This window comes from Pan troglodytes, chromosome 10 (genome assembly GCF_028858775.2).
Source record: "Pan troglodytes isolate AG18354 chromosome 10, NHGRI_mPanTro3-v2.0_pri, whole genome shotgun sequence".
Taxonomy (NCBI): domain Eukaryota; kingdom Metazoa; phylum Chordata; class Mammalia; order Primates; family Hominidae; genus Pan; species Pan troglodytes.
Window position 1 is genome coordinate 21,680,044 of NC_072408.2, and position 17,312 is coordinate 21,697,355.

General features: G+C 42.1%; 1 protein-coding gene and 1 long non-coding RNA gene across 3 annotated transcripts in view; one reads left to right on the plus strand and one right to left on the minus strand.

Moving 5' to 3' along the window:
• PLBD1 (phospholipase B domain containing 1) overlaps positions 1 to 17,312 on the minus strand; it is a 63,795-nt gene that overhangs the window by 39,516 nt on the left and 6,967 nt on the right. The window contains exon 2 of the mRNA XM_520758.8: positions 10,045 to 10,264. Coding sequence (XP_520758.2) covers positions 10,045 to 10,264 — 220 coding nt within the window. The remainder of the gene's footprint in view (positions 1 to 10,044; positions 10,265 to 17,312) is intronic.
• The window catches only part of LOC134807553 (uncharacterized), a 34,749-nt gene that overhangs the window by 13,012 nt on the left and 4,425 nt on the right, over positions 1 to 17,312 (plus strand). Inside the window, exon 5 of one of the 2 annotated variants that reach the window (XR_010148270.1) lies at positions 318 to 636. The exons of the other annotated variant lie outside the window; for it this stretch is intronic. This is a non-coding gene — a long non-coding RNA (uncharacterized LOC134807553). Of the gene's footprint in view, positions 1 to 317; positions 637 to 17,312 lie in introns of those variants that run through there. 2 annotated transcript variants of the gene reach the window in all.

The following is a 17,312-nucleotide window of genomic DNA, read 5'->3' on the forward strand; positions in this document are numbered from 1 at the left end:
TTTCTGTTTTCCATTTACTATCCCTTTATTTGTCCCCTCTTTCATGTTTTCTTTGTTTAGATAATACTTTTGTTATTTTCTTTTCAGTTTTGCTGATTTAAAACCTATAGAATGTATTTTTATTCTTAATATTAAAAAGATATAACTAATATTTTCTTATAAAGTCTAAATGAGTTTTATATTTCTCTCTTCCTCCAAACATAAAGCATATTTTAGCAAATTTTAACTACCCATTGACATCCTCCATCATGTTATTGTTCAAAGATTTAGTTTTACCTTTTTAATTAAAAATTTTGATTTAAAAATTATTTTCTTAGGCCGAGCACGATGGTTCACACCTGTAATCCCAGCATTTTGGGAGGCTGAGGTGGGCAGATCACGAGGTCAGGAGTTTGAGAACAGCCTGGCCAACATGGTGAAACCCCGTCTCTACTAAAAATACACACACACAAAAATTAGCTGGGCCTGGAGGCGGGCACCTGTAATCCCAGCTACTCGGGAAGCTGAGGCAGGAGAATCGCTTAAACCTGGGAGGTGGAGGTTGCAGTGAGCCAAGATCATGCCATTGCATTCCAGCCTGGGCAATAGAGCAAGACTCCATCTCAGGAAAAAAAATAAAAATTATTTTCTTTTTAACCTTTACAATTAAATTGTATTAATTTTTTGTTTCTTGTATTAACGATTGTTCCTTATATACCACACCTTCCCTCCTATTATACTTGCTAAAGTATATCCTCTAACAGTTTAATAGACGTCTTTGGGTGGTAAACTGTTTTAATTTATGTATCTGAACATATTCTTATTTTGCCCCTACTCTTGGATAATTTAAATGGTTATAACATTCTAGTAAGATATTTCTCCTCAATACTTTTAAGATAATATCTTGGTATCTTCTGACACTATTGCTGATGATCAGCAATATGCTTCCTACTGAAATTCCTTTGTAGTTAATGTCTTTCCTTTCTAATAGCTTTTAAGATTGTTCCCTTTATCTTCAATTGTCTGCAGTCTCATCTGCTGCATTATAGCAATTTAAAAGGCTGTGTCTTCCAACTAAGGACTTGTGTTTTTTTGAAACGGAGTCTTGCTCTGTCACCCAGGCTGGAGGGCTGTGGTGCGATCTTGGTTCACTGCCTCCCAAGTTCAAGGAATTCTCCTGCCTCAGCCTCCCGAGTAGCTGGGACTACTGGCGTTTGCCACCATGCCTGGCTAATTTTTGTATTTTTAGTAGAGATGGGGTTTTGCCATATTGGCCAGGCTGATCTTGAACTCCTGACCTCAGGTGATCCACCCACCTCAGCCTCCCAAAGTACTGGGATTATAGGAGTGAGCCACTGCACTGGGCCCGTTTTTTCCATTTTGATAAATTCTCAGCAATTACCTTGTCAATTATTGCTTATCTGCAGTTGCCTCTAGTCTCTTTTTCTGAAACTCCTAATAGGTCTATATCAGAGTTTCTCAATCTAATTGCTATGTCTAATAACAGTTTTTTCATAATTTTTACCCCTTTATCTCTTTGGGCTGTTTATGGTATAAATCCCTCAATACTAATATCTGATTCAGAATTTTTTCTCTGATTGTATCTAGTCTAGGGTTTGTCTATGTATTGAGATTTTTAAAAATTAACTTCTATAATTTTCTTTTATATTTTAACAAGTTCTTTAAAAAATCATCTTCTTACTTCTTACTCCTTGTTTAATAAATTCTCCAAGTTTTCTTTCATTTATAACTTAAAGCACCCTATGCAAATTTAAAGTCTTTGTTAAACCATTCTAAAAATTAATCTGGAGTATATTCATATTGTTGATTTTGTTGACTGTCTTTCAATTTCTTTGTGGATTTTGGAACTTTGGTGCGTAGGCATTTTTCTTTCCCCCCTCTCTGTCTCTCTCCCTCTCTCCCTCCCTCTTTCTCTGTCCAAATGCCTGCATCCGAGTCCTAGGAACCAGGTCTTACAGTGCCTTTTTGGGACTTCCATCCTATGGAATATTGCAGCGATATTTGTAAATAACTAAACCAGCTGTGAATGCTTTGGCTTTTGGTTGCCACTGCCTCCCCACCCCACACCCCCAAGCTTACCGTTTCTTATAAATCTGTAGGCTAGGACTTACATCACCAACACTATTTTGTGGCCTCCTTTCTACAAGCAGTTAAAAGCATCTGGCTCCCAGCCTTGACTCAGCTCACTCAGAGCCTTGAGGCCCTCACCCATCAGCAGGTGGCTGCCTCTGCTGGCTTCAGGCCAAGGGCCAGCAGATCCATATTTTATCACTTTGTTTTCTGTTCAATTTCTGGTAGAAGAGACATTTAATCTTGTTCTGGAGCCCAGGTGTGTTACTATGAGGTTTTCTTTCTACATATTTTCCCTATAATTTGCTCTAAGTTTAGAGCAAAGAGGAAGTCCCTGCACCCTCTGGACTGAATATTTACCTACAGTCCTCGTTCTGGTTTTTATCTGATGCTTTTCACTGATGTAGGGAGTTCAGAATTGGAGGCCATTCTGGATTCCAAGAATGGGAATTTGGCTCCTACACTTTGAAACTTCAGATATTCTTTATCTAGTTGTTTCCGGAACTGAAACTAATAAACTGAGAATAGTTTTATTGCTGGTGAAGTACACGACATTATGATCCTTTGAAATTTTTTATTTTATGGTCCTGGAATTTAATCAACTTTACCTCATGAGATTTTTTTTTCGAATTACCTGTGTGTATATATTAAATTGAATCATCACATTTAACTATTATTTACATATAGTTTATGCTATCACATACCTCTGCTTTGATCCATTCGGTTACTTTCTACCACCTCTTAATACAAGAGCAAGAACAGCAATAAAGCTAGACAAGTGTGTGGGTGACAAGAAAGGGATCCTCTGTCCTGGCCTCATGCTCTTAAAATGAGTTACATGAAGGCCAGCACGGTGGCTCACACCCGTAATTCCAGCAGTTTGGGAAGCCGAGGTTGGTGGATTGCTTGAGATCAGGAGTTCAAGACCAGCCTTGGCAACATGGCAAAACCCTGTCTCTACTAAAAATACAAAAAGCCAGGCATGGTGGCACATGCCTGTAACCCCAGCACTCGGGTGGTTGAGGCACAAGATTTGCTTGAACCCAGGAGACTGAGGTTGCAGTGAGCAGAGATCATGACACCGCACTCCAGCCTGAGCAACAGAGCAAGGTTCCGTCTCAAAAAAAAAAAAAAAAAAAAAAAGAAAAACAAAAAACAGTTATATGAAAATAGTTTTATTTATTGGAAACCAATAACTTGTGGGCTCTTCACTTACAATGCTCACTCAGGTAAAGAAACAAAAAATTCATACTTTTTATCCAAAGTCTTCCATCACTGCACCCTGCCTAGCTCCACCCAGAGTTCCAGATCCCCCACATTTTTCAGTCTATTTCAAGATAAGGCAGTAGTTCTCAACTGGCATGATTTTTCCCTGTAGGGAGCATTTCTAGAGACATTTTTGGTTGTCACACTGAGTGAGGGAGAAGGTGCAACTGCTAGCTAGTGGGTAGAGGCCACAGATGCTGCTAAAGATCCCACAAGGTACAGAACAGCTTACCACAGCAAAGAACAATCCAACCCAAAATGTCAATATTGCCTAGATGGGAAAATCCTTAAACAGAGGAACATTAATCCTGACTTGAGTGTCATTGCTGAGGCTGTCTACTATATAACCATATACAAGACAGATAGAAATACAGGAAGGTAACTGAGCCAGAATTATTAAAATTTTTCTTCTGGTTTCTTTTTTTTCTTTTTTCTTTTTTTTCAGATGGAGTCTAGCTCTGTCACCCAGGCTGGAGTGCAGTGGTGTGATCTCAGCTCACTGCAACTTTTGCCACCGAGGTTCAAGCAATTCTACTGCCTTAGCCTCCCAAGTAGCTAGGATTACAGGCGTGTGCCACCACACCCGGCTAATTTTGTATTTTTAGTAGACATAGGGTTTCACCATGTTGGTCAGGCTGGTTTTGAACTCCTGACCTCAGGTGATCCGCCTGCCTTGGCCTCCCAAAGTGCTGGGATTACAGGTGTGAGCCACTGCACCTGGCTTTGTGTGTGTGTGTGTGTGTGTGTGTGTGTGTGGAGACTAGCTTTTTTGATTCTGACATTCAGTACAAGGGGAGAGAAACCTCCACCTTGAGATGAGAAGTGGGGGCCTCAGCCAGTCCTGCCACACACAGGGGCTCCAAGGAATACAATCTTCTTGCAGTTTCTTCAGGTTGAGGCCCTTCCCTCATCCCTGGGCCTGGGACCCTACACTTCTGTGTGGCAGAGCAATGTAGTGTAACATTAAAGAATCCAGGCTTTGAGCTCTGAGTTTAAAGCTTGACTCCACTACTTCTAAGCTATATCTTACTAAAAGCAGGATTCCCAACTTCTCCATGCTTCTGAATTCTCATCAGAGGCAACACTAGTGTCAACCTCATGGATGAGTTAGGTTTTGTTTCAGCTCCTGCAGTGTGTAAAGTCAGTAAGTTTCCTGCTAATTTGGCTGAGATTTTGCTCACATTTACCTCTTCAACACCTCTTCTACATGTTGAGAATCAAAAAGACATGTGCACACCCATCTTTCCCAGAATCTTTTTGCATGATGGCAATAACACATCATTTAGCACCTGTCATGTACTACCTCCTACGCTATCCTGTTTGGATTCCCTGAGTCAGAGACCATATTGGGCTCCTTTAGTATTTCTCACAGTGATGAATCCATTTGTCTGTGGTAGCGGGGCATGTGCATGCAAACTCTGGGGCTAGATAGCCTCCTTTCCAATCCTGGCTCCTACTCACAAGCGTCGTGACTTTCAGCTAGTTACCTAACTTCCCAAGTTTTCATATAAATAATATGAAGATTATAATGATACATACCTCATGGTACTGTGGATTAAATAACTCAACATATGTCAAATGCTTTGAACAGTCTGACACATTGTAAATGGTATATAAGTGCTGATTATCATCATCATTGGTATTTTATGGTCAATTTTAAGTTACAAATAATTACAATTTGATACATCATTAGAAATTTTTGAGGGTGGGCCGGGCGCGGTGGCTCACGCCTGTAATCCCAGCATTTTGGGAGGCTGAGGCAGACGGATCGCCTGAGGTCAGGAGTTCGAGACCAGCCTGGCCAGCATGGTGAAACCCTGTTTCTACTAAAAATACAAAAATTAGCTGGGAGTGGTGGTGCATGCCTGTAATCCCAGCTACTCAGGAGGCTGAGCCTAGAGAATTGCTTGAACCTGGGAGGCAGAGGTTGCAGTAAGCCGAGATTGTGCCACTGCACTCCAGCCTGGGTAACACAGGGAGACTCCATCTCCAAAAAAAAAAAAAAAAAAAGAAGAAGAAGAAATTTTTGAGGGTGAGGCTGTGTCTGAGTTTGCTTTGCCCACAGTCTGGACCTAGAAGCATATTCAGTTTCTAACACCAAATGAGCAAAAGAGGTAACACCAAGCACAAAGGAGGTCCCACCATTGACTACTTTCTCTAATTGTGCCGTGACCTTAGTAGAACCTCTTTTCATCACTGTCTTAGCAATGTTGTCTCAACATATTAATGTAAGTAAAAGGAGTTGCCTTTGAAGAATGTAGTCAGGAACCAACTCCCTACGTTTCTTCCTATCCTCAGTGTCACGCACAAAGTAGCAAAACAAGTGTTTGTTGTGCTGAGTTGACTCATTCGAACTGTGTAATACCAGAGGAGGGAGTTTCAGCAGCCGCGTGAACAACACAAGAGATCAGCTGCTTTATTAAAAACTAGAGCAGACCAGGTCCCCATACCCTTATCACCATGCTTTCCAGATAGGTTTCATGTCTCATTTTATTAAAAATCGATCCATGATTATTTAACAGTCTTTATATCATTCATGAGACATCAAAGGCTGAATCTGTAACTCTTAGGGAACTGTCCTATAGAGTGAAAAATCAGAGGAAGAATCTTCAGTTTGGTCAAGGTTGCTACCATCACACTCCATTACATGGAAATATACCTCATAATTAGAATTTGTTTCTAATAGAACTGGAACAATAGAATTCCATTAAACCTGATTAGCATGTAATTAAGTAACGGCTGGGAGCAAAACACTATGCCAGACATCTGGGGTCTATAAAAATTAACAAAATACGGTGGCCGTCAAGGCACTAACAGGTGGTAGAGGAGAGGGATGGAGCTCTAATCCAGTGGGAATGAAATCTTAAAAAGCTTCATCAAGAAGACAGCATTTGAGATAGCCTTTGAGCTGCATCAAAGGCTGCAGAGCAGAGGTCCTCTCAGGCTCTCGGTACCACATATATGGGAAGCCCCTCTTTGAGAAGGTGGGAAAACGACCACAGTCACAAACACTAGACAGAGATGACAGAGAGGTCATCTTTTATATTTAAGAAACCTCGGGCACTCTGTGCTCCAAGTAGAGAAGGACTGTTGGGAGCACTTCCATCCAAGGCCTTCCACACATGGCCCCCATTTGCCTTTTGAAACCCACCGTCCTTCGATTGTTCAACTGGAGCTTCCACTCCTCGGTCCTTGTTTTTGTTTTTTTTTTGAGATGGAGTTTCACTCTTGTTGCCCAGGCTGGAGTGCAATGGCGCAATCTCAACTCACTGCAACCTCCGCCTCCTGGCTGGAGTGATTCTCCTTCCTCAGCCTCCCAAGTAGCTGGGATTACAGATGCATACCACCATGCCAGGCTAATTTTTGTATTTTTAGTAGAGACGGGGTTTCGCCATGTTGGCCAGGCTGGTCTCGAACTCCCGACCTCAGGTGATCCTCCCACCTCGGCCTCCCAAAGTGTTGGGATTACAGGCGTGAGACACCGTGCCCAGCCACTCCTCACTCCTTGTAAATGCAACTTACTCATTTCAGACTCAGTGTCTTTTTTCAGTACTCTGTTCCATTACATTCTGCTCAGAATGACTTTATCCCTCTTCCCAGCCAAACCCAGTAGTTCTCGTCTATCAATCACCAAGCCTACAACTCACTTCTTCCACAAAGCCTTCTTTGACTATTCTGGCTACTGGAGTGCTTTTCTCTCTTGTACTCTGTACTTATGGCTAACAAGCTCTTTTGAGGTTGTTCTCCGCAGTAGAGTTGCTAGCAAGAGTGAACCAGCTTTTCCTTAAGGACATAGTTTTAGAGATTCTAGAGCTATCTCTGCCCCACTCCTGATCATTCGCCCTTGGGCTGCTGCTACTGGTCTGAAGGGAAGGCAGACTCAGATGCTCAAAGCCTGCATCACAATTTGCAAGAAGTCTTTTTGTTTGTTTGTTTTTAAAATTTTCAAAGGCTGACTTATACGTGTCAACTTTTCTTTGAAAGGACATGGCAAAAAGGCAAATTAAACAAGAAAACAGTTCCTGAATAGTATAGCGAGTGTCTTTTTTTAAGAAACAAAATTACCAGCCTGGGAAACATAGTGAGACCTCATCTCTACTAAAAATAAAAAATTAGGCTGGGTGCGGTGGCTCACGCCTGTAACCCCAGCACTTGGGAGGCCAAGGCAGGTGGATCATCTGAGGTCAGGAGTTCGAGACCAGCCTGACCAACATAGGGAAACCCCGTCTCTACCAAAAATACAAAATTAGCCAGGCATGGTGGCTCATGCCTGTAATCCCATCTACTTGGGAGGCTGAGGCAGAAGAATTGCCTGAACCCGGGAGGCGGAGGTTGCAGTGAACCGAGATCATGCCATTGCACTCTAGCCTGGGCAGCAAGAGTGAAACTCCGTCTCAAAAAAAAAAAAAATTATTTGAATGTGGTGGCTCACACCTGTAGGCTCAACTACTGTGGAGGCTAAGGTGGGAAGATCTCTTGAGCTCAGGAGGTCAAGGCTTCAGTGAGCCATGATTGTGCCACTGCACTCCAGCCTGGTAACAGAGCAAGACCCTGTCTTAAAATAAATAAATAAATAAATAAAATTTGTGCTTTAATACAGGCCTGGCGTGGTGGTTCATGCCTGTAATCCCAGCACTTTGGGAGGACAAGGTGGGAGGATCACGAGGTCAGGAGTTCGAGACCAGCCTGGCCAATGTGGTGAAACCCCATCCCTACTAAAAATACAAAAATTAGCTGGGTATGGTGGCACGCACCTGTAGTCCCAGCTACTAGGGAGGCTGAAGCTAAAGAATTGCTTGAATCCGAGAGGCAGAGGTTGCAGTGAGCCGAGATTGCGCCACTGCACTCCAGCCTGGGCAACAGAGAGACTCTAACTCAAAACAAACAAACAATTTTTACTCTAATACAGAAGTATTTTTAAAAAGTTATTATTAGAATGGCTTTTTCTATAGATTTTTTTGGTTAGTGGATAAAGTTACTCAAGAATAGGTCAATGCTTTATCTAAAAAATGAAGGCAAAATGATAAAGCCACCTTCAAAAGTGGCTGCTATGAGATGTTAAAGCTTATTTTTTTCTGAGACATAAGAATATCAGAGGTGCCACCTTTGTCAAAGCCCGCTAAATCTCTGTGAGCTCTAACAATAACACCAACAGAAATATCCAAGGGAAACGTGCATTCTTAGAACATTCTCAGAGATTAGAGCTGCTTTCTGCAAATCACAGTTTCCATTAATAACCCATTGTATATGTCACTCATGAGTTAATCTAACCTATTTATATTCACACAACTTTGGTTCAAATTGTTTCTTCAAACTCACGACTCAATTTAAATAACACAATCAGAATTCAGTGCGAACAGAAGTGGATAAAGATTTGGAGAAGTTCAGATTTTTACCTGTATAATATGGTTTTAAACATGTTTAAAAAATCTAATTCAGTTTATGAAGTTTTATACATCTATGAATAGTACGCTGTTAAGGAGATTTGTATGGTAGGGTAAAAAAATTGGGTATAAAAATAAAAACAAAAATTTGTAGTCTGTATTAAAAAAGAGCAATCAGAGCTCAATAACCAGTCATTCAACATCTGATACAATCTCCAGTACTCAAAATAGATTAAGACTGACATTTCACTTACTATGACTAAGGCAGTAACAGCCCAAGTAAAGTTTGGTTAAACTGCACTCAACAATCTAGGTCACAGAGAATAAAAGAGGCAAGCAAAGTCATCAAGATACTTTTTATATCAAAGGAGGGATGAGAGTCGATTAAATAAATTGCAACTTTATTTTCCTTAAAGACCTCTTCTCTAAAAGGCATGTATCCTGATTGCATTATTATTAATTACGTCCTTGTTACTTTTATAAGGCAAGGCAAGGACACTAGAATCAAATAATGGTAGAACTAGAAGAAACATTTATTTTAGACTCATTATAATTTCAATTTAAAAATCTCTGCCCACATGGAGCTATTGTTTCAAGATGGCTGGAAATAAATGCACCAACCGTTTATTTTTAATTACTCTTCCCTGCTCTGTTGTTCTCAAGGAGTGACCCCACCTCTCATTTGCTTTCTACCAGACAACAAGTGACTAGTAGGATGAAATGACTTTGCTGTCTTTAAAATCATTTCATGGCTGGGTATGGTGGCTCACACCTGTGATTCCAACACGTTGGGAGGCAAAGATGGGAGGATGGCTTGAGGTCAGGAGTTTAGGACCAGCCTGGGCAACATGGGGAGACCCTGTCTTTGCAAAAATATATAAAATAAAACAAAATGGTTTCATGGGATGGGAAGATTTTTAAGAAGTAAGTGCCATGAGAATTAAAGAGTGCCACACTTGGAGGTTTTGTTCCTTTTAGGCAGGTACTGATTATAGGAGCAAATGCAATTCTGAGCTGGGCACAGTGGCTCATGCTTGTGGTCCCAACTACTCAGGAGGCTGAGGTGGAAGGATTGCTTGAGCCCAGGAGATCAAGGCTGTGGTGAGCTATGATCGCCACTGCACTCCAGCCTGGCAACAAAGCGAGACTGTGTCCCATGCCTCACCCCCGCAAAAATGCAATTCTGATAATGTCTCTATCACACATGTGAACTCCAGCTACTCTTCAGTTCTAATGTGCAATGCCAGGAAGATGAGAGTCACTGTGGAACATGGGAAGGACAGGGATTGCCTGGCAGTGGCTCTACCATGACTGGGATACTTACGGGGCAGTGAGGTAACCCTCCAAAAAGCCAGCCACAAACATGATGATCTCATTGCTCAGGGTTTGAGAGCCATAGCCAGCTCTGATCTCCAGGATGCCCCAGCCTGTGGTTTTCACAGAGTTATTGTAAAAGCCATAGGCGTCCCCATTCTTGTCCATTACATTTTTGACTTGTACTGTCTTTTCAGCAGGCATCCAGTATGCAGTTGCATAGTAGACTCCTAGAAGAAAAGGGAATAATGACAAAAACGCCATTCAAATGAGTTGTGATGCATTTTTTTCCTATGTATCCAACAATTTCAAGACGTTTGCTTTTAAAGATTTCCATTCTATTAGAATTGGGAAATCTGCCATTACAGTTTGCCCTTAATTCCAAGTGGGGAAAAACTGGAACCCCAATCAAGGGGGATAAGCCCAAAACACAAAGAGCAAGGTCAAAGGTGGGGGTGTAGCTACAGCATCATAGAGGTGAGCCTGAGTGTTTCATCCTTAGAGGGTGGGAATCTGGGCAGGGCTGGAGCTGGACCTTACGCCAACTTATTGAGAGCTTGTTTGGAGGTTCTCGCAGGATGGCTCAGCTAGTTGCATACCCTTGACTGAAGACCGGTCCTCCTCTATCAGGGATGGTCGTCCTCTTTGACTGAGCGCTCAGCTTCAGGAGGGACACACATGGAGCAGTGAGGGAGGAAGGGGACACCCGCCTAGCCAGCCAGATCAGCCAAATCAACCCTGGTGGTCAATGGGGTGACAGATGTCGCAGCCAGATTGCCCTCACTTCCAACGCCTACTTCTTAATTCAGACAAGAATAGGGCGCTTGTCCCTAGTCAGCAACTTCTTCCATTCCCCTTAACAGGTGGAACAAAACATCACCTTTCTCAGGCTCCTTATCCCTTGTCTCCTGCTTAATTCATCTAATGTCATACGACATTAGATTCTTTGCAGAAAAAGTAGAAGCTATCACCTGTGACTCCGTATGGTGTTGATAATTTTGTGGGTCCGTCCCTACACAATCCCTGCACTCATCATGCCCATCTCTCCATTCTGGTTCACCTCCATCCTTTGACCCATGCTCTGGATCTCACTCTCCCACCTTTAGGAACTCTGTTCTATCTTGTATCCTCTCGCTTCTGTGCCCTAAAGCTCCCTCTCTCGGCAGTAGCTTCTCCCCCTTTGGCATAGTTAACATGCTCTATTGTCTCATAGCTAAAAATAAACCAACTACAGAAGCCATCTGGATCCTGTGACCCAAGAGAGCTATTGCTGGAATCTCTCACTCCCTTCACGAAATCATTACAAAGTTTAAAGTGTCCACACTGAATCAGGGACTGTTTTGAGTGCTGGTGACAGAGCTGTGAACATGACTGGCACAGTTCCAGGCCTTGCCTTCTGGAAAGAGGAATGCACTCACACCCTGCACTTCCTCCTCCTGTCCCTTGCTCCAGCCGGCTGCAGTCTGCTCTCCACCTCCAGGATACCAATGCGTCTTCTGCCTGGGTCACTAACAAAATCCTTGAGTCCTAATGTCATATGAACTTCTGAATGCATTGGACTCATGACCACTTACTCTTAAAACTTTTTCCTCCCACGGCCTTTGGGACACTACACCCTCCCCAGTCTCCTCCTGTGCCTGCCTTTTTCCTCATTCTCCCCACAGGTTCCTCTTTATCTTCAATACCCCACAGCACACTTAATAACACAATCTGGATGATTCCATCGCACTAGAGATTGGAAATATCCTCCATTGTGGTGTTTTCTCTCTCGGTGATCTCCCAGCCTGAAATTTGAATCCATCCTGGCTTCCTTTCTCTGTCTCATAACTTATGTTTAATCAAAGCCTTCTAAATATCTCTCCCACCAATCTCTACCTCTTTATCCCTATATTTTTATGCTACTTTAGGTAACACAACTAGCCGTTTAAGTATAGAAGAGGACTTTTTCAAGGTTTCTCTGACCTTCAATCCATTCTTCGTTCTCTACCAGAGTAGCACTTCTAAAATGTGAACTGATTTTGTTAGCTTGCCGGCTAAGAATGTTCAATAGTTTCTATTTCTTAAAAGTTCTGCTGCTGGGAGCAGTGGCTCACACCTGTAATCCCAGCACTTTGGGAGACCAAGGAGGACGGATCACCTGAGGTCAGGGGTTCGCGACCAGCCTGGCCAACATGGAGAAACCTCGTCTCTACTAAAAGTACAAAATGAGCCAGGGGTGGTGTGTGCCTGTAATCTCAGCTACACGGGAGGCTGAGGCAGGAGAATTGCTTGAACCCGGGAGGCAGAGGTTGCTGTGAACCTAGATTGTGCCATTGCACTCCAGCCTGGGCAAAAAAGTGCGAAACTCTGTCTCAAAAACAAAAAAACAAAACAAAACAAAAAGTTCTGCTTCCCACTTGGCCTTCGTGACCTGGTTTCCATCTACCTATCCAGCTTCCTCATCACCCACACGCACATTCGATGATCCAGAGACCATCACATACAGCTCTCCAACCTGCCAGTAACTAGGTCAACACCTTTGACTTTGCAGATGCTATTTTTTCTGCCTGATGTTTTCCCTCTGGTTAGCCACCTAGCAATCTCAAAATTGCTATTTAGGACCCAGGAAGCAGCACCTCTGTTGCAGGGAATGACTTCCTCTACAAACTCAATGCTTGTAAGCACACCCTCTTTATGCCTTGTCACACTGTACTGTAACTTACATGCTTGCCCCTGCTCCTAGACTAGAAGCTCCCTGAGGCCAGAGACTGTGTCCTCAGCACTTGCAGTGCCTGGCCCATAATGGGTACTCAATAAATATTTGTGAAAGGAAGGAAGACTTAGGAAGAAAGAGAAAGAAACAAGGAAATAAGACATGGAGAAAGGAAATGGTAAAATATGACGTGTTCTTTTCTCTGTCTGAGAAGCCATTACACATGTGCTCTGGTTGAAGAATCTATACATTCAGGTCAGTCATCAGAGAGGTGGGAGGACGCCAGAATGACTATCAGGTTTTAGGCTGAGACTCAGTGGATGGATGTTGTATCATTTACCAAGAAAGGAAGCACATGGACAATATGTCTGGGAGGGATCAGGAGTTTAGTTTTAGACATATTGAGTTTTTAGTGATTAAGAGGCTAGAAAGTTTTCAGATTAAATATTTACACAGGGTTATTTGTTGGCAAACGTTCCAAATTGGACCAACATTTTACCTTTTTTTTTTGAGATGGAGTTTCCCTCTGTCATCCAGGCTGGAGTGCAATGGCAAGATCTCAGCTCACCGCAAACTCCACCTCCCGGTTTCAAACGATTCTCCTGCCTCAGCCTCCCGAGTAGCTGGGACTACAGGCATGCACCATCACATCCGGCTGATTTTGTATTTTTAGTAGAGACATTGTTTCTCCAGGTTGGCCAGGCTGGTCTTGAACTCCCAACCTCAGGTGATCCGCCTGCCTCGGCCTCCCAAAGTGCTTGGATTACAGGCATGAGCCACTGTGCCTGGCCAACATTTTACTTTTTGATGTTAAGATTGTCTATCAGCCAGGTGCAGTGGTTCACCGCTGTAATTCCAGCATTTTGGGAGGCCGAGGCGGGAGGATCACCCGAGGTCAGGAGTTTGAGACCAGGCTGACCAACATGGAGCAACTCCATCTCTACTAAAAATACAAAATTAGCTGGGCGTGGTGACGTAAGCCTGTAATCCCAACTACTTGGGAGGCTAGGGCAGGAGAATCGCTTGAACCTGGGAGGCGGAGGTTGCAGTGAGCCGAGATCGTGCTATTTGCACTTCAGCCTGGGCAACAAACAAGAGCGGAATTCCTTCTCAAAAAAAAAAAAAAAAAAAAAAGACTGTCTATCACGCTTTTCAAAATAATACATACATGTGGCCAACAAGCATGTGAAAAAAAGCTCAACATCACTGATAATTAGCAAAATGCAAATCAAAACCACAATGAAATACCATTCCACATGAGTCAAAATGGCTATTATTTAAAATGTCAAAAAAATAACAGGTGCTGGTGAGGTTTCAGAGAAAAAGGAATGCTTATACACTGTCGGTGACAGTGTAAATCAGTTCAACCATTGTGGTGATTCCTCAAAGACCTAAAAACAGAAATACCATTCAACCCAGTAATCCCATTACTGGGCATATACTCAAAGGAATATAAATTGTTGTATCATAAAGACACTTGCACACGTATGTTCATTGCAGCATTATTCACAATAGCAAAGACATGGAATCAACCTAAATGCCCATCAGTGGTAAACTGGATAAAGAAATTGTGGTACATATACACAATGAAATACTATGTAGCCAAAAAAAAAAAAAAAAAGACTGTCTATCAAATATGCACTAAAAGTAGAGTCTTAATACTAGAGCATCATGGCACCGTGCTTCAGGGGCTCGGTGATAGGCTGGGGCTTAGTCAGGCTTAGAAACTAATCCTGATTAGACGCTTAAGGAATGATCTGAGTAGGCCTAAGTCAATTGACTTCTGAGTACAATGACCATCATGGCAGGCCTTCACAATCGTTAATCGGAAGTAATGGCATTAAGAAATAGGGAGGTGTCAAATAATTTGCCAATAAACTGCGGGTGACAAATAATTGTCTGATTGTTAATGGAGCCATTTGGCCACAATTTGACAATTGAAGGCAGCACCCACAGAAACTTCCCTTCTCCACCCAAAGGCAATAAATGTGTTTTCCAAATCCATTTTTGACCATATATCCCCAGCTTTTCTCACACATTCCCTTCCACCCTCGACTCCAGGGAGCGTTGTAGGGAAATGAGGAAGTGTGGCTGCTGGAATAAAAAGCGGAGTCATAAACAGGAACCATAAAAGAAAAAAGGAAGGTGTGTCTCTTCTCTTCTCTTTCTACCCACAAAGCATGATTTTAGCTTTTTCTTCTTCTCCAAAACCTTGGCATTTCTCATCGTAAGCACCCCAGGCCTGCCTTCCCCTTCCCTTTCCAATCAACTCCTTTTTGCTGTAATTTGAGGCTTGCTCAAGGCAACCTGAGTACTAAACCAAGAGCTATGTTTTCACTGTTGCTGGTCCTACCTAATTTCCTGACCACAAAAAGAAACTTCTGCAAATATGTGCTTTTTTGACACTCATGTACCTCCATGAATGAAAAAACCTTTACTCAATCCCCAAGAGATCTTGGTGAGAAAAATGTCCTGCCAACAGCTTAGCATGTGCTTTGAGAATAAAGCCAAAATCAGAGTTTTCACTCCACTCCAACCGAGGTCCTCCATTCCTCAGTGTTTTCTCTAAGTTTCAACTCTTCCTGGTTTTCCCAGTATTCATGCTATTTTCTGATTTTCTTAAATCCTGTAATAGTTTAAGCCATTATACTTTTCCATTTTTTAAAAACATCTTCATGATGGGAGGTGGCTGGTATGAAAAGTGTAATAGTGAAAAGGTAGAAAAATAGTACATAATTCTAATGCAAACCTAGTTTTATACAAGCTCTGTGAAAGCGCGGACTGTTTCTGCTTAACACTCTATAAACCTGACAAAATAATATTTCTTTGATGAATCTAGTTTGTATGTGTTCTCTAAATGAAAAGAAAGCCATTTATTTATTTATTTATTATTTATTTTTGAGCTGGGGTCTCGCTCTGTTGCTCAGGCTGGAGTGCAGTGGCACAATCACAGCTCACTACAGAGTGGAATTCCTGGGTTCAAGCAATCCTCCTACCTGAGCCTCCCAGAAAAGGAAGCTCATCGGAGCACTCATTCACAGAAGTTAGTATGAAATAACTCAAGTAATTATGTTTTCAAGCCTGGGTGAGAAACTTACTAAATGGCTCAGAATCTTGGATTCAGTCTACCCAGCCCCAAGAGCAAGAGCTATTTGTTGGTATTTTCTTTAGAGTTGTGAAAAGGAAAAGTCAGAATTCAAACATTTTAACAGCAATATCCTCAAAATCAATGCACTTGATTAAATATCTGTTGAATGAATGGGAATGTTATTTATACAAAGTATTTTTTTCTATAAATAAAGATGGAAATTTTTATATTTCTCTCTGTAAAAGCCCAAACACCAAAATTAAATTTATTTTATTAATATTTACTTGTATACTCTGATTAATATTTTATATATTTAATTTTTTTTTTTTTTGAGACAGAGTTTTCGCTCTTATTGCCCAGGCTGGAGTGCAATGGTGCGATCTTGGCTCACCACAACCTCCGCCTCCCGGGTTCAAGCGATTCTCTTGCCTCAGCCTCCCAAGTTGCTGGGATTACAGGCATGCGCCGCCACGCCTGGCTAATTTTGTATTTTTAGTACAGACGGGGTTTCTCCATGTTGATCAGGCTGGTCTCGAACTCTTGACCTCAGGTGATTTGCCTGCCTTGGCCTCCCAAAGTGCTGGGATTACAGGCATGAGCCACTGCACCCGGCCCAATTAATATTTTCTATGAGTTCATTGTTTTCAGTTGAAAAAATTCCTACCCTGTCTTAGAAAAAAAAATGTATAAAATACTCATAAGTAGCTTAAACTATTCTCTCCCATATTTGGATTCTATAATAATTTTTCTAGCACCTCATTTATGAAAGAGCAGGTAGTTTTCAACCCCAAGCAATGCAATGTTTACTTAATATATTCAGAAGTCAGAGGGGAAAAAAAGAGAAAGAAATGAGAAAGAGAACAAGCAAAAGATGTTGGAGAAAATAGAAAAAAATTAAAATGAAAACAATCTATTCATATTGGGTTTAGCTAAAAATTCACTGGTTTTGGTCCTTGAATTGCTTTTCTCTTTTACGTCTGCTCGGCTAGTCTCTCAGTATACCTCTGTGTACCTTGGCATTGCACTTGCCTTCTTTGAAAGGTCTCTCAGTAAATTGATACCTGGTTTTTGGATTTGTTTTGACTCTTCATCGGAGTCACTAAGGAAATAACTGATTTGTAAATTAAACAATCTCCAGTAAACAAAATTGCAAGTAGGTGTTTAAGCCTTGGCTCTCTCCAGAGATCAGAGACTAAGATGCCTGCTGGAAGGAGGATTATTTTGGCAAGTACTCCCAGAGAACAGGAGTGATGGGCTGGGAGAGTGAAAGGGAGGAACACCGATTCAAGGGTGCATTCTGAGCTGGTTTCCACTGTGGACACAGGGGTTGATCCCACTGGGACTAGCCTCGGAAATCTTCATCCCAGGGATGGAGGACCCAGCTACCTGCTCCCATACTACAAAGGTCAAACGTTGCCCTAGGAAGGGTTAGCTCCCTCACTCCATGTCTGCATGTGCTCCAGGACTAAGTGGCTGTGATTTCAGAGACGCCCTGAGG